Here is a 26,687-nt window from a genome sequence, read left to right as displayed (position 1 = left end):
GAAAAATCTCATGCTGGATATCTATACTGATATGGACTAGATAATATACTAGGAACGAAAGGAGGCCACATTATTTGATGGAAATGAAAATGATCAACCTACAGAGGGCTGACTTTAAAGACACCCCAAAAATCAAAGTGATAAAATGATGCAGCAGGCTAGTCCATTTTGCTGAATTTTCATTGCAGCAACTCAAAATGTCCTCAGTAGTTTGTATGGCCCCCATGTGCTTGTAGGCATGCCTGACAACATAGGGACATGCTTCTAATGAGATGACGGATGGAGTCCTGGGGTTTTTCCTCCCAGATCTGGACCAGGGCATTACTGAGCTCCTGAACAGGCTTAGGTGTAACTTGACGGCATTGGATGGACCGAAACATAAAGTTCCAGAGGTGTTCTATTGGATTTAGGTCAGGCGAGCACGGGGGCCATGCAATGGTATCAATTCCTTCATCCACCTGGATGTGCCTCCCTCCATGGATATGCCTCCCTAGACCATAACTGACCCACCACCAAACCAGTCATGCTGAACAATGTTACAGGCAGCATAAGGTCTCCATGGCTTCTCCAGACCCTTTCACCTCTGTCACACGTGCTCAGGGTAACCTTCTCTCATCTGTGAAAAGCACAGGGTGCCAGTGGTGGATCTGCAAATTCTGGTGTTCAATTTCAAATGCCAATCGAGCTCCACAGTGCCAGGCAGTGAGCACAAGGCCCACTAGAGGACATTGGGCTCTCAGGCCACCCTCATGAAGTCTTTTTCTGATTGGTAAGAGCCAATCACACTAGTGGCCTGCTGAAGACAATTTTTTAGGGCTCTGGCAGTGCTCACCCTGTTCCTCCTTGCACAAAGGAGCAGATACCGGTCCTGCTGATTGGTTAAGGACCTTCTATGGCCCCATCCAGCTCTCCTAGAGTAACTGCCTATCTCCTGGAATCTCCTCCATACTCCTGAGACTGTGTTGGGAGACACAGCAAATCTTCTGGCAATGGCACGCATTGATGTGCCATCCTGGAGGAGTTGGACTGCCTGTGCAACCTCTATAGGGTCCAGGTATCGCCTCATGCTACCAGTAGTGACAATGACCTGAGCCACATGCAAAACTAGTGAAAAACAGTCAGAAAAGATGAGTAGGGAAAAAAAATGTCAGTGGCCTCCACCTGTAAAGCCATTCCTATTTTGAAGGTCGTCTCATTGTTGCCCATCTAGTGCACGTGTTGTTAATTTCATTAACACCAAAGCAGCTGAAACTGATTAAAAACCCCATCTGCTACTTAACTGACCAGATCAATATCCCAGGAATTTAATTGACTTGATGCTATACTCTGAATAAAAAGTGTTTCTTTAATTTTTTTGAGCAGTGTATACTGTATTCTTTAATAGACACAAATTATACAAATCCACTTTGTGTGCACACTCAGATATTACCTTGTAAAAGTAGAAACAACCTCCCACAGCTCAGGGGATGCAATCTTTTTTATTTCAAGTTTATTTTTGAGCACGTGAGAAGTGTTATAGGGTATTGGCAGCTGTAATTGATTGGTTTAGAAAGTTTTGATTGTATTGATCTTGGAAGTAGCAGGGCAAAGGGGATTTTTGTTAATATAGTGCCCACAATGACGTCAGTTATGATGAAACACGTTGGGTGGAGCCAACACGTGATGACGCCACTCCTTTTTGAAATATTTGCACTTGTTACATCGCTTGGTAACGCCTTATACTGTATGTACAGTGCTGTTTTTATGATTCACATGTGAGTAGTTTTACACTTTGCTTTTAATAAAAGTTTCTTTCAGATTCACACTATGTGGCCATTTCTATTTTGATTTTATGGTGGAATCTTGCATCATAATCATTGCCATGTATATTTAATATACAACTGGGGAATCTGAGATACCATGAAAATTTGGCCAAACTACATGGGTCCCAGCATCTTATGACAGGATACTATTTACAGGCTGATTTGATTTGACGTAATAGAGTCTGCTATTACTCTGGTAAGAGTCCATTTCCTATATTAGTGACAATCCACATGGTGATTATGGAATTTTTCTGAATCAGACACCTATCACACAGCAGTGTTTGCATCATTGGATTGGGATTATTATTTTTATTATTGCACTTAATTGGTGTGTTTTGTATAGTATTATTATTAGTGCGGCAAAACTATGTTTATATATTTGATTGCACAGTGTGCCTGTCTGTTTTTTCACCAGCAGTTCTTTTTGCACTTGCCAGTGCTTTTTCTACTTCAAATGTGTATAAGGCTCGGTTCACACCAATGGGCTTTTTTTCATGCTTTTTGCAGAAACTCAGGACATTATTTTTAACACAGGTTCCCATAGATCACATCAATGCAGTTTTGTGCCTCTGCATTTTTGGAAAAGGTCGGACTTATTTAAATGCAAAACGGTGCATTTTTTGGTGCAATAGACTTCAATGGAGAAACTGCAGAAAAGCATATAGTGCGTTTTTACTGCAAATTTTGCCACAATTTGCGCTTTTCGTTTTTTAACCGCTTAACCACTTAAGCCCCGGAGGATTTGGCTGCTAAAAGACCAGGGGGTATTTTGCGATTCGGCACTGCGTGACTTTAACGGCGCGGTCGTGCGACGCTGTACCTAAACGAATTTGACGTCCTTTTATTCCCACAAACAAAGCTTTCTTTTGGTGGTATTTGATCACCTGTGCGATTTTTTGATCATGCGCTATAAACAAAAAAAGAGCGTCAATTTTGCAAAAATAACAATATTTTTCACATTTTTTTATATGAAATTCCCCAAAAAAATGTAAAAATCAATTTTTTTTTAACATTTTCAGCCAATTTGTTTTATGCTACATATGTTTGGTAAAAAAAATTGCAAAAAGCGTATTTTGATTGGTTTGCGCAAAAGTTATCGCGTTTACTAACAAAGGAAAAGATTTTTGTCATTTTTGTTGTTTTTTTTAACGCGTAATGGCGGCGATCTGCGATTTTTTTGCGGGACTGCGACATTGGGGCGGACAGATCGGACCCTTGACTGACATTTTTGACACTTTTGGGGTTACCATTGACATTACTACAGTAATCAGTGCTATATATATGCACTGTTACTGTAAAATTACACTGGCAGTAAAGGGGTTAACTTTATTTGAGAGGGAGGGGCTGTGTGTGTCCCTAGGGGCGTGATTCTAACTGTGATTGGCTGTGGCTTGAGCTGTAGGAACAATGATCAACGGTCCTACATAGTAGAACCGTATGATCATTGTTTCTACACAGGGGAGAATAACAGGCGGCTTGTTTACACTAGCCGCCTGCCTTTCTCCCTCTCCCCCGACGATCGCTGAGTGACCGGCGGACATCGGGTCCGCCGGTCACACGCGCGGGGGGGGGGTCCGTGACCACGCGGGAGCAGGAGCGCGCCGTCTGCGGTGCTCGCTCGCTCCCCAGAGCCTCACAGGCTAGTGACGTACCGATACGTCACTCTGCCTGTGAGGGGCTGACCGCCGCAATATATGTACTTGCGGCGGTCGGCAAGTGGTTAAGGACCGGGCCTATTTCTGACACGTTGTTTACAAATCATTTTTTTTTACTAGAAAATTACTTAGAACCCCCAAACATTATATATATATATATTTTTTTTTTAGAAGAGACCCTAGAGAATAAAATGGAGATCATTGTAATATTTTTTATTACATCGTAATTGCGCAGCGCTCTTACAAACGCAATTGTTTGGGTAAGATACACTTTTTTGAACTAAAAAATAAAAAGACTGTAAAGTTAGTCCAATTTTTTTTCTACCGGTATAATGTGAAAGAATGTTACGTAGAGTAAAAAGATACCCAACATGTCATGCTTCAAAATGGCGCACGCTCATGGAGGCCTCAAGCATTCACTCTAAGTATGGATTTCCCGTAAGGACAAACAGGGGTTGCAATCTGTTCTGGAAGAAATGTTGTGAGTGGGTGGCCTGTATTTGTATTGCGGTTCCTCACCGCTCACCTTTTGGGTCTTGGAGAGAATCATCTTGGCCAGGTTCATGACTTTGTGAAGACCTCTCTTCCTCTTCTGGATGGCTTTCTTCTTCTTCTCAATCAGTTTGTCTACATTGACCCCCATCTGAAAGACACATTTGTAAATTTCATTTTTTTTTTATTTTTTTGCTCACAATGGACGACGTCATTTTGGTTCGTGGGCCGATATTTCCAAACTTGCAACTTTACAACTGGTTGTCAGGCTAGAGAAAAAGAGGCACCCCTCACCTTCAACTTCAGGGCTTTGGAGAACAGCTCCGCATTTGCAAAATAAATAGGAGAGCTTGACTGGAAGATTTTCACTCCAGGAATCTCTTTTGCCTTGAACCAAAAAAAAAAAGAAACTTCCAGCATTTGTACATTGAAACCAAACATCCAACCAATCTTTTTTTTTCTTTTTGCTATTTTCTATAAAGTGAGGTGTCAGAACTTCTGTCAAGTTTTGTCACCAAAATGGAGAACAGACACCTGACAGAGGTTCTAACCCTTCCTACTACACAAGTGCTTTGTTGCCCTCCCTGTTCCAATTGGGGAAATAAGCCTTCACTTCCTGTCATGGTGGTAGGGGAAAGTAAAGGGAAATTTTCTCATTGGGGACACAGGCAGAATAACCGATTGGGAGTTCACGCATGCGTGTTGCAGGTCAATCCCTCAAATAATTGAATGAAGGTGACACTCACAGGCCTCGCACCTTCAAAACCAAGTCAGTAATGGCAGCCGCCTTATTTCTGACTACAGGTCCCATTTAATCCCTTCATAGCCACCTAATACATACGCGTGGTGGGAAAACAGTTGTCTTTAACGGCCACACGTCGCACATATAGCACATACGTTGCTGGATGGTCAATGTTTCCGTGTTAAGAGCATGCTCACTGCATGCACCTATCACAGAGACTGAGCTGTGAAACACAACTGCCGGTCCTTGCTATAAAGCAGTAGCTGGTGGGACCGGTTCCACATTATGTGACCACTGTGACGGCCAATCACAGTTGTCAGGTGATTTGCTGATTCCCCCCCGAGCTCCAAACTTTTTTGTCGTTGACCATGGCTACCTCTCATCTGCATGATAACATTACCATAATATTTTCTTCTGCGTCTCGGTATATATCTGTTTCTGCAATTTGCCCAAGGACAGAGTAATGAGGTCTGTAAAACGAAAAAGTTATAAAATAATCAATATGCAAAACGAATTGCGATTAAAAAAAAAAAAAAAGTATAGTGGTCTGTGGTTTGTTTGTTTGTTTGTTTTTTTCTGCTTTATTATGGTCAGGACTCAAAAAAAAAAACATTTAAAAATTGAAAGTTTTTAATGTTATGCAGTTTTTTATCCAGCCAGTAGATGGCGACATAGTGTCCTTTTCATATACTTAGCATGATTTATTTTCATCTAGGCTGAAAGATGACTCGGCGAGTCATCAGAGCAGTGACTTTTTCCCTTATCAGACGGCTTTAAGTTGTAACAAACCGCTGGGTTTATTTTTTTTTGCACCCTGAAAGGCAATGTCATATTGTGCTAGTATGCATCGAATAGTAGCACATTGTTAAACTTACCTGAAAGCGAAACCCTTTCAGCGCCGCACTGTCACCGCTGCAGGCGCTCCCCTCTTCACTGGTCTTCCTTCCAAGTTTGCAGACTCCGGCTGTGTGACTGGCCACAGCCAGCGATGAAGTCATGCGGGAGCCGCCATTTATGGCACAGGTGGATGTTCCTTCAGAGCGCATCCACCGGTGACGTCATCGGCTGCATGTACAGTAAATATCTCCTAAACGGTGCACGTTTAGGAGATATTTATACTACCTATTGGTAAGCCTTATTCTAGGCTTACCTGTAGGTACAAGTCAGAGATGGGAGTTTACTTTAAGCTGGTAATACCCTAAAGCTGGCCATAGGTTATACAATTTTCCTATTAAATTTCGATAAGATTTACCTTCAACTATATAGTGTATATAAGGGCCTGCCTGATTGTATACAAATAAAAGTGTTTAGGTTTGACCTCATGTTATACAGTGCATCCAAAAAGTATTCACAGTGCTTCACTTTTTCTACATTTTGTTATGTTAACTTACAGCCTTATTCCAAAATTGATTAAATGTATTACTTTCCTGACAATTCCACAAACAATACCCCATAATGACAGCATGAAAGAAGTTTGTTAGAAATTTTTGCAAATTTATTAAAAATGAAAAAAAAAATGTGCACTCATCATCCTTAAAATGTTTCTACAACTTGACTGGAGTCCACCTGTGGTAAATTCAGTTGACTGGACATGATTTGGAAAGGCACACACCTGTCTTTATAAGGTCCCACAGTGCATGTCAGAGCACAAACCATGCCACGTAGTCCAATAAACTATCTGTAGACCTCTGAGGCAGGATTGTATTGAGGCAAAGATCTTGGGAAGGATACCGGAAAATTTCTGCAGTATTGATTGTCCCAAAGAGTACATTGGCCTCCATCATCTGTAAATGGAAGAAGTATGGAACCATCAGGACTCCTACTAGAGCGAGCCTCTTGGCCAAACTGAGCGATTGGTGGAAAAGGGCCTTAGTCAGGGAGGTGACCAAGAACCCGATGGTCACTCTGACTGAGCTCCAGCATTTCTCTGTGAAGAGAGGAGAACCTTCTAGAAGAACAACCATCTCTGCAGCACTCCACCAATCATGCCTGTATGATAGAGTGGTCAGATGAAAGCCACTCCTCAGTAAAAGCACATGACAGCCCGCCTGGAGTTTTCCAAAAGGCACCTGAAGGACTCTCAGACCATGAGAAACACAAATCTCTGGTGTGATGACACAAAGATTGAATCCCTTGGCCTGAATGGCAAGTGCCATGTCTGGAGGAAACCAGGCACCGCTCATCACCTGGCCAATACCATCCCTACAGTGAAGCATGGTGGTGGCAGCATCATGCTGTGGGGATGTTTTTCAGCGTCAGGAACTGGGAGACTTATCAGGATTGAGGGAAAGATGAATGCAGCAATATACAGAGACATCCTTGATGAAAGCCTGCACCAGAAGGCTCTGGAACTTAGACTGGAGTGAAAGTTCATCTTCCAACAGGACAGCAACCCTAAGCACACAGCCAAGATAACAAAGGAGTGGCTACGGGACAACTCGGTGAATGTCCTTGAGTGGCCCAGCCAGAGCACAGACTTGAACCTGACTGTACATCTCTGAAGAGATCTGTAAATGGCTTTGCACTGACGCCCCCCCATCCAACCTGATGGAGCTTGGGAGGTCCTGCAAAGAAGAATGGGAGAAACTGCCCAGAAATAGGTGTGCCAAGCTTGTAGCATCACACTCAAAAAGACTTGAGGCTGTACAGTAAACCCCCCTCCATTGCGGGGGTTACGTTCCGGACCCAGCCGCGAAAAGTGAAAATCCACGAAATAGAAAAACCCTATTAAAATGCATTGTAGGCATGTTTTTTTTACTGTCGCTGTACGTGTAGAAGCATTTTAAGGTCTTTAAACACACTTTTAAAACAATAGAAACTCATTTAAACACATAAAAGATACTGAGAGACATAGCAAGAGCTATGGAAAACACAAAAATATTTCATTTTTAATGATTTATATAGTAAAATAACATTACAAAAAAAACCGCAATATACCGGGACCGCAAAAACTGAACCGCGATGGAGCAGGGGTTTACTGTAATTGGTGCCAAAGGTGCTTCAACAAAGTATTGAGCAAAGGTTGTGAATACTTATGTACATGGGATTTTTTTATTTAAAAAAAATTTGCATAGATTTTAAACAAACTTCTTTCACGTTGTCATTATGGGGTAATTTTTATAGAATTTTGAAGAAAATAATGAATTTAATCCATTTTGGAATAAGGCTGTAACCTAAAAAAATGTGGAAAAAGTGAAGCGCTGTAAATCCTTTCCATATGCACTGTATGGTTTTGGTAAATCGAAAAGGAAAATTGTACAAGAATATTGTATAATGTATGGCCAGCCAAAGTGAATTTTGGTTGACTCCTGATAAATCAGCCAAAATTCTAGTTGTGGTCACTCTGTTTTTCCCTGTTTGTTGGCATTCTCCAACCTGGCATCCTTTGATGTGAAAATCAAAAGAGCAGGGAGGAAAATTGTCAAAAAGAGTCGGCAACCCGGGACGGTACAATCCGATCATCTTTATTCAAAATATGATGAAGAGGTAAAAACTGTCAAAAAGATGTCTCTGTTGCTCCTTTATTCAGAGTGAGGGGGCTTAAATACAGGAGGTGTTATTGTCCAGATCGCCAGGTGAAAACAGAGGAAAAAAGCCAAAAAAGAAAACCGAATGCAGCCACCACATCTAATGATTGGCAAGCTGCAATATATTACATTTTTGGTTTTAGATTTAAAGAGGAAGTAAAGCCTAACTAATACTTTGTACCTACAGGTAAGCCTATAATAAGACTTCCCTATAGGCAGAGGCGTAACTAGAACCTTCAGGGCCCCGGTGCAAGAAACCATACAGGGCCCCCCCAGACACCTGGCCGGGGCCCTTCCCTTCAAGCCCGGGGCTCTTCCCACTGATCCTGGGGCCCTTTACTCCCCTTGCGGGGCCCTTTATTACGGTCCCACAGCGGGTCCCTTTCACAAGTTTTGCAGTGGGCCCCCTTCCTGCCATCTTGGGGCCTCCCCACGTTGGTGGAATGCCAGGGCCGGTCGCGAGTGTGAACTTTGTGATCCTGGAAGTTCACCCATTGGAGTCAGTAGTTTTTATTTTTTGGTATTTTAATTGTATTATTTTTTATGATTTTATTTTATTTTTTTACAGTGTCACTGACTATGACTCTGTCCATTCAGAAAAGGAAGAAGCTGGTAAATTACATATTTACCGACCCCTTCCTGGTTCTCTATTGTGACACATCCCCTGCAGCAGCCGGCAGGAAAGGGGAGGGAGCACAGTGGGGGGAGGGGGGAGCACACAGGGGCCCAGAGACAGCAGAACACAAGTGAACTGGATAGGAGGAGTAGTGGGGGCAGCATACAGAGCATCCAATCTCCTCCATTTTCTTTCTGCAGCTACAGGAGGAAAAAGGAGGACAGTGATTTCTCTACAGGCTGCCCCCTTTGCCCCTCCTATCCAATGCTGGGCCCCCTGGAGCATTGGGCCCGGTTGCAATTGCAACCCCTGCAACCCCTGTAGTTACGCCCCTGCCTATAGGCACTGTAAATATCTCCTAAATGTGCACTGTTTAGGAGATATTTACATTGCATGCAGCCGATGATGTCATCGGCGCATGCACTCTGAAGGAACGGCCACCTGTGCCATTCCTTCAGATACCTGCGCCGTGAATGACGGCTTCCCTGCGCGGGAGTGATGTCATCGTGGCTGCGGCCTGTCACACAGCCGGAGTCCCTGGACCCGGGAAGGAAGACCGGGAGAAAATGGACGGTGCCTCCAGCGACTATTTCGCATCGCTTGAGGGTTTCGTTTTCAGGTATGCTTCACATAATGTGCTAGTAGCACATTATGCCTTTACCTTGCAGGTCCTAAAAAAAAAAAAAAGTAACCAATGGTTTACAACTGCTTTAATACTGCTTTAAAATGCAATCTTACAACAAAGGGCTTGAAGGGAGAAAGCAATTTGTAACATGAAGCAGATCCATGGAAATTGTATGGGGTCACTAACACTATGACAAGGCCAATATGCCGGTATGGTTGGTTTGCACACCATCATGGCTAAGTTATGAAACTCACAGTTGGGTCCTGAACGTCACTGTGAATAATCCGAACACCACTGCAACTGCAAGTCCAATATCCAAGTTGAGACAGATGGTCGAGAGGAACGTCACCAACCATATCAGCTGAAAGGGAGAGGAAAGACCTGTCATTGGCCAGTTCTATAAAAAGTCAAAGGGCTCGTTCATCAACTTTGGATCCGTGCTGAGTAGAGACCTTTAAGTGGTTGTAAACCTCTGAAATGAAAACTGAACTAAGCATATTCCTCTAGTGTGTACTTATCTCAATCCAGAGCTCTAAGTGTCATTTCTGTCTTCTCCTTTATTCATCTGCTGTCTGCATGAGTGACTTCTGACAAGTTTTTGCTGACACCAAAAGATAAAAAGGTGACGGAGGAGGGAGCTCCAGCACGCAGTCTGTGATTGACAGCCTCAGCTCTGTTGCTGTGTGAAGGGGGTGTGTCCTTTCCCCCCAATCAGCTTTCACTGACCTCTGCAGTGTGTAAATTCAGCTCCCGGGCCCCCTGCTTTCTGAAACTTCAGACAAGCTGTAAAAATTCTGGACTTTGAACAGATGTAAAGGGCTGCAGATAAACATCTACAACTTATTTGTTTCTTCTCTTTGTATCACCTGAGGCTGATCACTTCACTGGGTAAATAGAGGGGTTTACAGCCACTTTAAAACCAAGAACCATTTGTTTTTAGGCTTCTTTTCTTTATTTTCACCTGGTGATCCTGTCCATAACATATTTTCTGTCCTGGGGTGACAACACTCACTCCATGTACTGTATCTATGGAGGAGCAGCATTATCACCCTAGGCTGCTCTCCTGATTTGGGCTACAAGTACCTCCCTCTATCCATATCCTTCCTACATAAGGAGGCAAGGTTTTGTAGTTCATAGAAGATCGTTGGAAGGTCTGATTACATTACTTAAATGTTTAGATGAGCACACATGAGGTTCCAAGGACAATGGATTGCTATCAGGATCAGTAGGGTGTTTTTCTGTACTTAAAAAAAAAAAAAAATATATATATATATATATATATATATATATATATATACACAGTATATATATATATATATATATATATATATATATATATATATATATATACAGTGTATATATATAAGTGGGGGGAACAATTATTTGATCCCCTGCAGATTTTGTAAGTTTGCCCACTAACAAAGAAATGAAGGGTTTATCATTTTTATCATGCATGTATTTTAAATGTTAAATTGCGTTGCAGTTCAGTGAGTAAAATAAGTATTTGATCCCCAAGCAAAACATGACTTAGTACTTGGCGGAGAAATCCTTGTTGGCAAACACAGAGGTAAGAAGCTTCTTGTGTAGTTGGCTACCAAGTTTGCACACATCTCAGGAGGGATTTTGGTCCACTCTTCTTTACAGATCTTCTCTAAATCCTTAAGGTATCTTGGCTGTCTCTTGGCAACTTGAAGTTTCAGCTCCCTCCATAAATTTTCTTTAGGATTAAGGTCTGGAGACTGTCTAGACCAATTCATGACCTTAATGTGCTTCTTCTTGAGCCACTCCTTTGTGGCCTTGGCAGTATGTTTTGGGTCATTGTCATAAGGGAAGACCCATCCATGACCCATCTTCAGTGTTCTGGCTGAGGGAAGATGGTTCTCATCCAAGACATAGCCCCCGTCTATTGGCCCCTCAATGCAACAAAGTCGGTCTGTACTTTTAGCAGAGAAACAGCCCCATAGCATAATGTTTCCACCTCCATGCTTGACTGTAGGGATGGTGTTCTTAGGGTCATAGTCAGCATTTTTCTTCCTCCAAACATGGCGAGTGGAGTTAATGCCAAAGAGCTCAATTTTGGTCTCATCTGACCACAGCACTTTCTCCCAATCCTCCTATGAATTATTTGGAGGTTGATCGGCAAACCTCAGATGGATCTGTACATGTGCCTTCTTTAGGTGGGGGACAATGAGGGCGCTGCAGGATTTTAATCCATGGCAGGGTATTGTGTTATCAGTGGTTTGTTTGGTGACTGTGGTCCAAACTACCTTGAGATCATTCACAAGTTCCACCCGTGTAGTTCTGTGCTGATCCCTCACTTTTCTCATGATCATCCTTACCCCATGAGGCGAAATCTTGCATGGAACTCAAAACCGAGGGCGATTGATGATTATTTTGTATTTCTTCCATTTGCGAATAATCGCTCAAACAGTTGTTACCAAGCTTCTTGCTGATGGTCTTGTAGCCCATTCCAGCCTTGTGCAGGTCTGCAATCTTGTTCCTGACATCCTTTGACAGCTCTTTGGTCTTTCCCATGATGGTGAGGTTTGAATGGAAGAAAGAGATTCTGTGGACAGGTGTCTTTCATACACATAATGAGTTGTCATTAGGAGCATCTTCTTAAATGGGCAGGGCCAATCTGTGTACCACATGAGCAAATATTGTAGCCAGTCTGTGGGAGCCAGAATTATTGCTGGTTGGTAGGGTATCAAATACTTATTTTATTCACTGAACTGCAACTCAGTTTATAACATTTGTATTCTGTGTTTTTTGGTTGATATTCTGTCTCTATCATTTACCAATTAAGCCCCGGAAGATTTTACCCCCTTTCTGACCAGGGGGTATTTTGCTATTCGGCACTGCGTGACTTTAACGGACAATTGCGCGGTCGTGCGACGCTGTATCTAAACGAATTTGACGTCCTTTTTTTCCCACAAACAGAGCTTTCTTTTGGTTGTATTTGATCACCTGTGCGATTTTTTTGATCATGCACTATAATCAAAAAAAGAGCGACAATTTTGCAAAAATAACAATATTTTTCAAATTTTTTTATATGAAATTCCCCCAAAAAAATGTAAAAATCTAATTTGTTTTACATTTTTGGCCAATTTGTTTTCTGCTACCTATGTTTGGTAAAAAAAAATCACAATAAGCGTATTTTGATTGGTTTGCGCAAAAGTTATTGTGTTTACTAACTAAGGGAAAGATTTTTGTCATTTTTGTTGTTTTTTTTTTTAAGAGTAATGACGGCGATCTGCGATTTTTTTTTGCGGGACTGCGACATTGCGGCGGACCCTTGACTGACATTTTTGACACTTTTGGGGGTACCAGTGAGATTACTACAGTAATCAGTGCTATACATATGCACTGTTAGGCTGGCCATACACTATACAATTTTCTTGTTCAACTTTCCTTTAGATTTACCAAAACCATGTAATATAGGGTCAAACCTAAACACTTTCAATTTGTATGCAGTCAGGCAGGCCCATGCACTACATAGTTTAAGGTAAATCTAAAGGAAATTGAATAAGAAAATTGTATAGTGTATGGCCAGCCTTACTGTAAAAATGACACTGGCAGGGAAGGGGTTAACTTTATTGGAGAGTGAGGGGTTAAGTGTGTCCCTAGGGGGCGTGATTCTAACTGTGCAGAGATGTGGCTTTTCATGTAACAGCACAGATCAACGGTCCTACATAGCAGGACCTTATGATCTGTGCTTTTACACAGGGGAGAATGACAGGCGGCTTTGTTTACATTAGCCGCCTGCCTTTCTCCCTTCACAGCGGACGATCGCGAGTGACCGGCGGACATTTTACCCCCTTTCTGACCTTTAATTCTTCTTTAATACAACACACATAAAACCTGAGATAACATGTGTGCGTAAAGCAATATAAGCACTTATCCTTCACAGTGACTTCTACTAGCTGATGTGAAAATCTTCATCTGACCATTCTGCAAGCTTGCTATGTAAAAGGGGATTTTCAGCTACCAGTATTGTGGCATCCCCAACCCCCCCCCCCCCCCGAGTTCATCCCTATATAGGTCAGTGAGCCATAGTTGAATAGAGGTGGAGGTCACTGTTTGCTCACTGAGCATGCTCAGTACATGCAGGAGTCAGTGTTGCTTTTATGCCTGTACTATGTGATAGTTCTAAAGCTGAACTCCAGGATAAACAAATATTGTCTAAATACATTTGCCATGTGTATTCTTCCTTGAATCTCGGTCTGCTTTGTGTATTTCTACCAGATCTGTGCAGTAATCCAGTGTGAGACTTCCTGTAGTAAAGACCGCTCACTGCTGCTCTCTCTCCTTGTGTAGGGTGACCGGTCTTGTCTCTGCCCTCTCCTGTTATTTCTGCAGCCTGTAGTGGGTGGAGTCTGCTGAGCCCTCCCACTGCAAAGGCGTTTGGTGCATAAAAAGTGGATTTCTATCCTTTGTGGCTTTTGAAGAATATTTTAAATGAAAGTTTTTGTGCTCAGAGTTCAGCTTTATGTACAGTGACTAGGTAAAAGTACAGAATACGCTTACCAAATCGTACTTGTTGGTTCGCCATAGGACAGATATATCCATGAATTGCTTGTACATGCCTTTCAGGTTGGCAATGACAATCGCTGACAGAATAGCCTGGTGCAGGAAAATGAAATGGAATAAACAAAAGAAAAACAACAGTATTTAAAATAATATTTAGTTATATGTGAATGTGACCAGATCTGTTTAATTTAAACTGACAGTTGGTAGGCATGTAAGGGAGCAAATACGTACCAGCCGCAGCCATAAACGCCGCAGTGACATTAGTAGAGTTTGTGTTAATTGTCTTTTTTTTTTTGTTAAATCTGGCGCCTTTAAGGCTCTAGTACCCAGAAGCGATGTCATGCCATCACTTCCGGGTTTATACATCGGAGACCCAATCAGAGCCAAATCCAGCTTTGTTCGGGTCTTTGGCCATCTGGCTGACATGCCGGCTGGTCGCTTAGGTCTCCCGCTGGGCCAGGAGACCCGGGCGAGCCACGGAAGGCAGTGGGAGGGGGGATGTCCCATCCCACTCCTTGTAATGACAATCGAGTGGCTGCTTAGCCGCATCGGTTCTCATTACAAGAAAGCAGACCGCCGGATCTAAACAACAGTACCAGGGTGATGCCTCCTAGCTGCAGGCATCACCCCGGTACAACCCCCTGAAGCCGAGGCCGCATATTTGCGTTTCGTCGGCATGAAGAGGTTAATTACCTCACACTTATCTTTCCCTGGATGAACTTCCTTTTCCAGTACATACTACAGGGGTGGCCGCCATTTAAAAATTAGATAGATGTGTGCTATAGGAATGTTACTATCAATGTATGACTGACTAGAGTCTTTTCAGTGGATTCAGTACATCTATTGGCCTATTTGTTTGGAGCAAGTTTGGGCTGGGCTTCTGTTTTTAACATTGTAAAGGAGTCACGACCCCACAATGTGCTTGTGGGCTTCCATCAGAATACTGCTTCCTTCAGTCTTGAACATAGATATCAGTTATTCTAGCTGCCCCCATACAAAACTAGCCGAGAATAGCTTGTATAAGATCTGGAACTTTTTTGAACAAACTCACACAGAATATATACCCCACCAGGTCAGGTGCCTGATTACATTATCATATGCAGATGAAATTGTGTACAGAAATATAATTAACATATCTAAGGAACAACCAACACAAACAGTATTCTACTTTCCTACTATCAATTAATAGATGACAGCGATTTAATTAACTTGAGTTAATTAACTAGCAGACATCAATCGAGCTCGTGAAGTACAATACACATTATTATAAGTGTAAACACATCACACCTTAATACACAGACAAAAGCAGGAGACCACCAGTTCATTTCCTACATTGAAGAACCTGGAATCCATATCCAAGCAATGCCCCGACCATTCAGTAGTCATGGCAACGGTCTACAACAGTTTATAGGCGGGAACAAATATCTACTGATTTTCATTGGTGATAATTCAAGGTACACAACTACTTTTGTACTTATCTGATGAAACACAAGAATGAAACATCAGAGAAACTTCAAGAGTTTGTTGCCATGTCTAGCAACTAATTTCAATGGAAACCAGGAATAATACGCACCAACAATAGGGGGTAAAACATAAGCAAAGTAGTGGCCTCATATCTGAAGAGAAAAGGAATAGTACACCAGACAACCATACCATATACGCCTGATCAAAATGGTGTAGCAGAAACGAAAAAATCGCACTCTTATAAGCCAGGTGCATGTTGTCAGATGCCAACCTACCTCTAGAACCTACAGAATAGATTACCCATAAGAGCCATTAAAAGTATTCCATTCAAAATGTGGCACGGATCAAAGCCTAGCAAAGGGCACATCAGAGTGTTTGGATGTAAAGCATATGCCTATATTCCAAATTAAAAAATGATCCAGGCTGGAGAACAGAGCCATAGAGGGCATTTTAGTAGGCTACCGCAAACGAACTAAGGGTTACAGAATCCTACACCCAAAGACTGACAAAGTGACATTAAACCATAGTGTTTATTTTGATAAGAGCTCATCACCAGAAACACCAATACCTGAAAGCTGTGAAGTCAAAGCAAAAAAGGTCGACCATAGCGAACCTGTGCAGGAGTCAGAACAAGAGGTGGAATTTACAGTGCCTAAATTAAGTTTCACACCAGATCCTGCTGAACTGCCTGAAATCCAAAGATCCTCTCAGACTACAAAGAGGATACCACCCCGCAAGCTGTCATACACTGTGAAAACACACAGCATACTTGAACCAACATCCTGGAAAGACATAGAAAAACTGCCAAACCATAAAGCCAAAAAATGGAGAAAGGCAGCAGAAGAAGAATTAAAGTCACTTCAGGAAAAGCTCCCTCCTAACCACAAAACTATAGGAAGTAAGTGGACTTTCAAAGTAAAGTCAGACACCGAAGGGAATATCCACAAATACCAAGCCAAACTAGTTGCCAAGGGTTACTCAGAAATTCGGTGAAGATTACAACGAAACATTCGCTCCCGTCGTAAAACACTCCACCATCATAGTGCTTCTTAGCATTGCATGCAAGTCAACACATAGATGTTAAAACTGCTTTCCTATATGGAGACATTAAGGAAGACCTTCACATGGAGCAACCACCAGGGTTTGAACAAGGAGTTAACCTTGTGTGTAAACTTTAGAAGAGCATCTACGGCAGGGGTGGGGAACCTTTTTTCTGCCAAGGGCCATTTGGGTATTTATAAAATCATTCGGGGGCCGTACAAAACTATCATCTTAAAAACTTGCCTGTTATATTTGGTCAAAAATTTAATTAACTCACCCCTAATGTGATGGCTGCAACTGCTTCTCTTTGGTGAGGTGTGTGATGTTAGCTGGTATTGATGATGTTGCTACTCGCAACTGGTTTTCCAGGTTTGCGTCGGTCAGTCTGGAGTGCAGTCGACTTTGTGGTGGTAAGTTTTGAAAAGAACTGCTGGCGGGTAATGCTGGTGGGTATAGCTGGCTGGTACTGCTGGTGGGTACAGCTGGCTGGTACTGCTGGCTCAGGCTGGAACTGCTGGCTTGTAATGTGCTGTGGGTACTGCTGGCTGGTACTGCTGGCTCAGGCTAGTACTGCTGTGGGTATTGCTGATTCAGGCTGGTACTGTGCTGTGGGTACTGCCTTGGGTACTGCTGGCTCAGGCTGGTACTGGTGGCTGGCTAGTGCTGGCTGGTACTTCTGGCTGGTATTGCTGTGAGTACTGCTGCCTGGTACTGTGCTGTAGGTACTGCTGGCTGGTACTGTTGTGGGTACTGCTGACTCTGGCTGGTACTGCTGTGGGTACTACTGGCTCTGGCTGGTACTGCTTTGGGTACTGCTGATTCTGCTGTGGGTACTGATGGCTCTGGCTTGTACTGCTGTGAGTACTGCTGGCTCTGGCTGGTACTGCTGTGTGTGCTGCTGGTGGGAAATGCTGGCTAGCAGCAGTGCCGCGCTGGAGGAAGAGGTGATGTTTCCTGTATTGGTCACAGGCGGAGTGCATTTGATATCACTCCGCCTGTGACTCATTCAGACTGTCAGAACGGAGCCGGAGCTATACAGGAAGCATTGGCTCCTTTCTGACAGATCAGCTGAGAGACACAGACTCAGCTGCACGGGGGGCCGGACCAAATGACTTCGAGGGACACATACGGCCCCCAGGATGTAGGTTCCCCACCCCTGATCTACGGTCTTAAACAATCTGCAAGGATGTGGAATGAGAAAGTGAATAAAGTACTTACCAGAGAGGGATTCCCAGGAAGTAAAGCAGACCTCTGTTTCTACCCCAGGAATCAAGAAGACAGATGGGTATACATCCTTATCTATGTCGATGACATTATAACTTGTTTTGAACAAGAAGGGGATTACAATCAGTAAGTTCATAAGCTGAAAGATAATTTTTAAATCAAAGAACTAGGGAACATTGGCTACTATCTGGGAATCCAAATTTTTTCTCAGAAAATCTCAGAAATCTTGGAACAATTCCATATGCAAGGTGAAAAGGAAGTGGAAACTCCTATGGAACCTGGTTATCAAAAGAGCAATGAAGCAGAAAACTTGCTACCCAACAATGACACGTATGGCAGAGCAATCGGTAAGCTGCTATATGTTTCCAATGTGACAAGACCAGACATAGCTGCAGCAGGGGGCATACTATGCAGGAAAGTCTCAGCTCCCTGTCAGCATGACTGGAACACATTAAAAAGAGTGATGCAGTACTTCAAAGGAACAATTCAGAAATTACCAGCAACATCAAATCCAAAACTGGTTGGATATGTGGATGCTGTATGGGCCGGGGGCTGCACAAACCGCAAATCCACAAGTTGATTCATCTGCTAGTATGGGAAAGGAACCATAAGTTGGTCCAGTCGAAAGCAGGTAACTGTCGCGCTATCTTCAATTGAAGCAGAGTAAATTGCAGCAGCACACCCATGTCAAGAAGCGATATACAGATTTGTCAACTTTTTGTGGACATTGGGGTAGACATGTCAAAACCAATTCCTATTTTTGAAGATCACCAGGAATGTATAAAGCTTAGACAACCAGAAAGGGTCAATCCTAGGACCAAACATATCAACGAGAGCAAGGGTTTGTTGACATTCAATACTGCCCTTCAGAGGAGATGACTGCTTATGCACTCCCCAAGCCTTTGTCAAAGAAACATCATAGTTATATCCAGAAAAAGCAGAATGTAATTTGACAAAGCACATACTGTTAAGAAGGTGTGTTGGAAAAACAACAACAAAGTTGCCTAAGTAATGTGAACTATATGTATGCATTATGCCTATCTATGCATCAGGTGGCACTGTGGTGTTATAATGTAAAGTGAATCTCTATTGTATAATGTAATGAGAGAAAGTGCTTCTCTCTTCTGTTCATTTTCTGTCTCCATCAGTTGCGGCTGGTGCGTTGGGGGCGCAGGGGCGCCGCCCCCATCCATGCGTCCGGCCCCCTAATCTACATGAGGGGCGTCGGACGCATGGAGTTCAATGGGGTTTTTTTTCTGAAGCACCTGATTAGAGCCAGAGGCTCTAATAGGCTTCAGAAAAGGGTGGGTCCGGGGCACAGAGCACTGCGCCCTAGCCCACCCATTTGTGTGACAATAGCGAATGAAAATTCGCTATTGTCACATGGAGCCTCCTCCTGGCCAATCAGGAAGTGGGTCCGAGACCCGTTTCCTGATTGGCCGAAAGGTGAACCCATGCCATTGGCCAAGGAGGAGGAGGAGGCAGGAGGACTCGAGGAGACGCGGGGGGACTGAGGAGAAGCCGCCACTGCAAATCAGGTAAGTGCACTGGTCACTCTGCATTGAAGGGGACACGCTGGTCCCTCTGCATTGAAGGGGGCATGCTGGTCACTCTGCATTGAAGGGGGCACGCTGGTTACTCTGCATTGAAGAGGGCACGCTGGTCTCTCTGCATTGAAGGGGGCACGCTGGTCTCTCTCTGCATTGAAGGGGGCACGCTGGTCACTCTGCATTGAACGGGGCACGCTGGTCACTCTGCATTGAAGGGGGCACGCTGGTCTCTCTGCATTGAAGGGGGCACGCTGGTCTCTCTGCATCGAAGGGGGCACGCTGGTCTCTCTGCATCGAAGGGGGCACGCTGGTCTCTCTGCATTGAAGAGGGCACGATGGTCTCTCTGCATTGAAGGGGGCACGCTGGTCACTCTGAATTGAAGGGGGCACGCTGGTCACTCTGCATTGAAGGGGGCACGCTGGTCTCTCTGCATTGAAGGAGGCACGCTGGTCTCTCTGCATTGAAGGAGGCACGCTGGTCACTCTGCATTGAAGGGGGCACGCTGGTCACTCTGAATTGAAGAGGGCACGCTGGTCACTCTGCATTGATGGGGGCACACTCATTGAAGGGGGCACACTGATCACTAGTCACTCTGCATTGATGTGGGCACACTGGTCACTGGTCACTCTGCATTGAAGGGGGCACACTGGTCACTGGTCACTCTGCATTGAAGGGGGTACACTATACCTTGATTAATGAAGGCCCCTTTCACACTTTTGTGACCTCAAAGTCACACAATTTTTTACTGGGTTTTTTGCTGCAAAGCAAGGCCTATTACATTTTTCTGTTTGCGCCCCCCCCCCCCCCAAATTTTTGAGCACCAGCCGCCACTGGTCTCCATGATGTGAAGATATGTATTGCAATCCTCTATGAAAGTAAAGCTGTTATATGTATTCAGGAAGATTCCAGCACATAATTTCAATACTCAGCCAACAGATATTAGGATGTTGCTAAGGCACTCCCAGCTGTTACTTTCACCTTCACAAGAAATGGCCTTTGTTCTAATCCAAACCCCTTCGCATATGCTTTCTCTCCCTTTAGGCCCCTTTTCACAGGGGGCAGATCTGCTTGACGGACTCCACTTGCTCATTGGGGATCGCTCCGCTAGTCCCCGCTGAGCAGGCAGATGACAGGTCCGTCTCTGCTTGCTGTGCTGAGATGGACCTGTCAGATTCCCGCTCTCCTCTATGGGGAGATCGGATAAAAACAGACCACCTGTCCGTTTTCATCTGACCCTATCTGATCCAATCCTCCAGACCTATGGAAAATAGGACCACCATCCGTCTGGATTTGGCAGGAAGGATTGGATCAGATAGCAGCAGGAGTACGCTGACATCTACCGCTCCATAGGGGTGAATAGGTGGTCTGATCAGGTCGGCCTGAAAAACTGACAGGCAGACCTGATAGAACAGCCCTTGTGAAAGCGGCCTTATGCAGCAGCTCCAAGCTTTGCATTGAAGAGCTTGCTCCTGTGATGGTAGAGGTGAACAGTAACAGCCTGGAGTGTCTTAGCAATGTCCTAGCAACAAGGCAGGATGGGATAATGCAATCTATTAGAGTTTTCCAGACAGGCTTCAGGAGGTAGTAATTGGCCTACACCTACGTATAGCAAGGGTAATATTGATCTTTGGTCAGTGCTGCACAGTTTATTTTTATCTACAGGCTCCCATTACTTGCAAAGGTAGTTTTTTGGTAAAGGTGTACCAGGCCTTTAAGCAGGTAATGCAACAGTGTTTGGTGCTTTAGGAAAAAAAAACGTTTAAACCATATGAATAAAAGCTGACTGTTGAAAGCACCCTCACCTATTCCCCAAGTCTGTAACTGCCAATTGGCTGGACAACATGTACTAAAACCAAGGAGGACGTGCAAAAACAAAAAATGCTGTGTGAATACGTTTTGGTTTTGCCCATAGTTACACTTAAACAGATCACATGACCTGGAAATGGAGTGTTGCTTGTCAATAGATGCTGGTCCTGCATGGTGTAGCTTACAGGAGCTTCAGGAGATATGCATTTCCTGGAAGGAATACTGCACATGCACTGTACAAGTACCTTGCTATATTTTGTAGATGCTATCGTGCATTTACACTTTAAAAATGACATGTACTTACCTTAGGAAGACATGTGAACAATTCCCCAGCTCTCAGAATGATTACCAGAATAATCAAGGAAGACACGCATCCTGCGATCTGGAAGTGATATTTTAGTATATACCAAGTTAAATAGGGCACAATTCCAAATTTTTTAAAAGCAATTTATTTATGTTTCATCCAATCATAGCCTATCTTTAATTTTCTACAAGGCACTGGAAGAGTAACAGCTTGATTCTGATTGGGTACTAAGGAGAGCAGAGCCATCCCTCTAATTTTTAAACAAAGGGGTTCTCTGGTCACAGGATACACATTCATTTTATAACATCTGCATTGTAATAACAATACAAACATCCTGACCATTCATGTGTGCCCATTAATCCTGATCCCTGAATTCTGTGTGTTACTTATTTCTGACTCCTCAACTCTGTGCGTTATTTATTCCTGACCCCTAACTCTGTGCGTTATTTATTCCTGACCCCTGAACCCTGTGCTTTACTTACTCCTGAACTCTCTGCTTTCCTTACTCCTGACTCCTGAACTCTCCGCTTTCATTACTCCTGACTTCTGAACTCTCCGGTTTACTTACGCCTGACTCCTGTACTCTCTGCTTTACTTACTCCTGACGCCTAAACGCTCCGCTTTCCTTACCGCTGACTCCTGAACTCTCCGCTTTCCTTACTGCTGACTCCTGAACTCTCTGCTTCACTTACTCCTGACTCCTTAACTCTCCGCTTTCCTTACTCCTGAACTCGCTGCTTTTATTACTCCTGAACTCTCTGCTTTTATTACTCCTAAACTCTCTGCTTTACTTACTCCTTACCTCTCTGCTTTCCTTACTCCTGACTCCTGAACTCTCCACTTTCCTTACTCCTGACCCCCCAACTCTCTGCTTTCCTTACTTCTGACTCCTGAACTCTCCAGTTTACTTATTCCTGACTCCTGAACTCTCTGCTTTACCTACTCCTGACTCCCGAACTACTCTGCTTTACTTACTCCTGACTCCTGAACTCTCTGCTTTTATTACTCCTGACTCCTTACCTCTCTGCTTTACTTACTTCTTACTCCTGAACACTCCACTTTCCTGACTCCTGAACTCTCCGCTTAACTTACGCCTGACTCCTGAACTCTCTGCTTCACTTACTCCTGACTCCTGAACTCTCTGCTTTACTCACTCCTGAACTCTCTGCTTCACTTACTCCTGACTCCTGAACTCTCCACTTTCCTTACTCCTGACTCCTGAACTCTTCGCTTTCCTTACTGCTAACTCCTGAACTCTCTGCTTTTATTACTCCTGAACTCTCTGCTTTTATTACTCCTGAACTCTCTGCTTTACTTACTCCTGAACTCTCTGCTTTACTAACTCCTGACTCCTGAACTCTCCACTTTCCTTACTCCTAAACTCTCCACTTTCCTTACTCCTGACTCCTGAACTCTCTGTTTTACTTACTCCTGAACTCTCTGTTTTACTTACTACTGACTCCCCAACTCTCCGCTTTCCTTACTCCTGACTCCTGAACTCTCTGTTTTACTTACTCCCGAACTCTCTGCTTTACCTACTCCTGACTCCCGAACTCTCTGCTTTACTTACTCCTGACTCCTGAACTCTCTGCTTACTTACTCCTTACCTCTCTGCTTTACTTACTCCTGACTCCTGAACTCTCCACTTTCTTTACTCCTGACTCTTGAACTCTCTGCTTTACTTACTCCTGACTCCTGAACTCTTCGATTTCCTTACTGCTGACTCCTGAACTCTCTTCTTTTATTACTCCTGAACCCTCTGATTTTATTACTCCTGAACTTTCTGCTTTACTTACTCCTTACTCCTGACCTCTCCGCTTTCCTTATTCCTGACTCCTGAACTCTCTGCTTTACTTACTCCTGACTCCTGAACTCTCCACTTTCTTTACTCCTGACTCCTGAACTCTCCACTTTCTTTACTCCTGACTCCTGAACTCTCCGCTTTACTTACTCCTGACTCCTGATCTCTGTGTTTTATATAATACTGATCCCTACACTCTGTGTGTGTAACGCTCCTTGCGTTTCTTATAAGGTGTGGATTTTCAGCTGCAGAAGTAGTTCCACGTCAGTAGTCATGTAGGAGATATGCTGAGATACCAATCCCAACCTCAATGACTCATCATGTATGGAAGGTCTTATTTCAGCCAGTAAATACACACAGTAATTAAGCTGGTTCCTAGTGTGACTTTATATACATGTGGTAAGACAATGATAAAGGTCTTAGGGATAGGTTTGAGTGGAAGTGGTAGGTGACAGACACTTGAGGTGAGACAGTGCAGATGGATGCAGGAAGGGTTAGCGATCATGTATGATAACAGATGACAGAGTAGCAGGTGCATACAGGAGAGATCAACCCAGTGCAGGAAATAGTAGCAGTAGCCTCAAGAGCTAGCAATCTAGTTATGCAGATGTAAAAGACAGTCCTTGCTATGCAGAGCTAAATAGTGTAAGCCTAGTACAAGTCTATAGAGATTTCCCCTGTGGGGTACTTAGCACTAATAGCGATAGCCGAAGGATCGCTCAGGAGATGCGGATGATCCAGTAGCAGGATGCAGGGATCAGCGCAGCGAGGTTCGTCAGCGAGGAGAGCTTGCAAGCATGGAAGCTTCAAGCAAGATTAGTATCCAGGTACTGGTGTTTGAACGAACACATGTGAGTGAGAACCGACGCCCTAAATAGCCATCTAGTCCGGCGCTGGGTGATGACAGCTTCAGCCTTAAAGGGAAACACACCTATATGTGTTTCTTCTGTCTAGGTAGATGGAAATCACCCGGAATAAATGTGATAGGAGGCACTGAGAGTGCCAGAACCTTACAGTGTGTTACATACTTTTGACCCCTAAACTCTATGCTTTACATTCTCTTGATCGATTGGAGCAAAGGTTCAAGTTATACCCTTCTAAGCCCCAAACATGGTTACTACAATTTGCTTACACCTACAATTCCTTCTAATCCTAAAGCAAAGTGACTGGCGCCCCTCATTATAAACAACCTGAGGGCAAGAACTTCGCCCTGGGAGGAATGTGCATAAGACATTTATCCCCAGTAGGGTCTAGGACATTCGTAATGTAACTACTGCATACCTTCCAACATTGTGAGATGGAAATGAAGGACACCCATTAACAAAAGTACGTAGGCATAGAAAACACCCCCTTAAAGGAGAATTGTACAAAAAAAAAAAAAAAGATTGGTTAAACTCACATGTGCTTATTTACCACTACTATTCCTTTATATTGGCTTTTAGAATTTACAAATGCAGTAGTTTAGAAATTGGATGAAATGCTGAGCAATGGGAAACACTTTGATAGATAAGTAGTGCATTTTATATACAACTATACAGATCAGACCAAATTAAGAGACAAATGAGGAGGAAAGAGGGACTTTTTTTCCAAATGAGGGACAGATCCTTGAAATCAGGGGACAGTTTGGAGCTATGCTACTGGGTAGAAGGAGTCCTATTCCTTTAAAATGTGTCAGGCTGTATCCAACACACCATATGTCATAGCGGGGACCAGTTATTGTGTCTCTAACGGATGGTACCTGGGTGTTCCCCCCTGTGCTCTCCTGCACCAGAGTTCTGGACATCGATGTGGTGACCGAAAAACAATGGAAGAAGCTCCCAACTAGATTACTGAATCCAAGTGCGATCAGCTCCTTAAAAGGAAAGAAATAAAAGAAAACAACATAAGACTGCGTCTATAAAAATGTATGAAAGAGAACCTGTCTTCATTGTCCACAGTAACCAAACGCCTAGAAAATCACCGTGAAAATGGCCCAAGCCCCAAAAAAAGGGTATATGTATCACAAAAATATAGAGAAAGTATGGGTTTCAGGGCCCAATTGAAACAGGAAAACCAAGAGACCATATTAATAAAAAATTGAACATTTTATTTACATCATATACAAATATATTGTGTAATACATGAGGGATTACTGAATAACAAGAAAACAAATCCCCCATCTATTCACCAAAAGCAATTAAAAACCACAGCACAGAAATATGCCCCTAATAGGGGCTGATACATGCTTCAAGCTGATGTCGGTGCGAGAAGTCTCTGTTGTTATATGGTTTGAAGGTCCCAATGAGCCAACGCGTTTCGCATCGGGCTTTGTCAGGGCCCAAGAGACCGAACAATACCGATATTTCTTGCTGTATATCGTGTTATTCATAGGCAGGGCATCTAGACTCCTGTGTTCATAAATGTCTTGTAAGCACTAAAATGGTACACCAGACCAATCTGAGGTTACTGATCCTTTGGTTTATGTAGGTTCCCCATATGTTGTAAAGTGGTCTTTATACCCCTCTATCTGGACGTATCCTCATAGTCATTTGGCTCAGTCAGCACAAACACTGCATCCTGGCTTCTTGAATCAACATCAGGAACATAACCTTCTAGCCAGGTCTTTGGACTTTCCACTTCAATGGATGAGCCTTCCCAAGCGATGTCATTCAATACTACAACGTGCTCTAAAGTGGTCTAAAGATGCACATGGAGACAGGACGTATCAGGGTCTCTTAGTGCATGTCCCCCATCATTATGGGATGGTGCCCCCGGATCATAGACCGAGACCTTTAGAACTAATGAGGAGCCGTTTGTCCTGCCAACCCTAGTAACCAAACGCATGTCCCTGTAATGGCTAGAATACAGGTTAGGAGGGGAGAAGGTGACTGGATGTTTTCAGAAGTATAAGGGAACAATGTGAGAGAACAGAAGGTGCTGATTGGTTGCTATGGGGACACTGTGACAGAAAGGAGGGTGGTGACTGGTTACTATGGGGAACACTGTGAGAGAACATAGGTGCTGACTTGTTACTATGAGGAACACTATGAGAGAATGGAGGTACTGACTGGTTACTATGGAGAACACTGTGAGAGAACATAGGTGCTGACTCGTTACTATGGGGAACACTGTAAGAGAACAGGTGTTGCTGACTGGTTGCTATGGGGAACACTGTGAAAGAAAGGAGGATGCTGACTGGTTACTATGGGTAACACTGTGAAAAAAAATGAGGATGGTGAATAGTTACTATGGGGAACACTGTGAGAGAATGGTGCTGCTGATTGGTTACTATGAGGAACACTGTGAGAGAATGGTGGTGCAGACTGGTTACTATTGGGAACACTGTGAGAGAATAGTGGTGCTGACTGGTTACTATGGGGACACTGTGAGAGAAAGGAGGGTGCTGACTGGTTACTATGGGACACTGTGAGAGAAAGGAGGGTGCTGACTGGTTACTATGGGGACACTGTGAGAGAAAGGAGGGTGCTGACTGGTTACTATGGGACACTGTGAGAGAAAGGAGGGTGC

The 26,687-nt window shown here is 43.6% G+C and overlaps 1 protein-coding gene across 1 annotated transcript in view; it reads right to left on the bottom strand.

Annotated features, from left to right (window-relative positions):
- Positions 1-26,687, bottom strand: part of LOC309561757 (solute carrier family 26 member 6-like) — a gene marked incomplete at its 5' end in the record, with an annotated part of 51,876 nt that overhangs the window by 7,157 nt on the left and 18,032 nt on the right. The window contains 7 exons of the mRNA XM_082265768.1: positions 3,984-4,100; positions 4,244-4,336; positions 5,092-5,161; positions 9,714-9,820; positions 13,987-14,082; positions 21,380-21,457; positions 24,919-25,032. Of these exons, the coding sequence (XP_082121894.1) occupies positions 3,984-4,100; positions 4,244-4,336; positions 5,092-5,161; positions 9,714-9,820; positions 13,987-14,082; positions 21,380-21,457; positions 24,919-25,032 (675 nt within the window). The remainder of the gene's footprint in view (positions 1-3,983; positions 4,101-4,243; positions 4,337-5,091; positions 5,162-9,713; positions 9,821-13,986; positions 14,083-21,379; positions 21,458-24,918; positions 25,033-26,687) is intronic.

This window comes from Pelophylax lessonae, assembly GCF_965119305.1.
Source record: "Pelophylax lessonae genome assembly, chromosome: 8".
NCBI classification, from domain to species: Eukaryota; Metazoa; Chordata; class Amphibia; order Anura; family Ranidae; genus Pelophylax; species Pelophylax lessonae.
The sequence above is the reverse complement of the archived record's forward strand: the minus strand, read 5'-3'. Positions and strand labels throughout refer to the sequence as shown.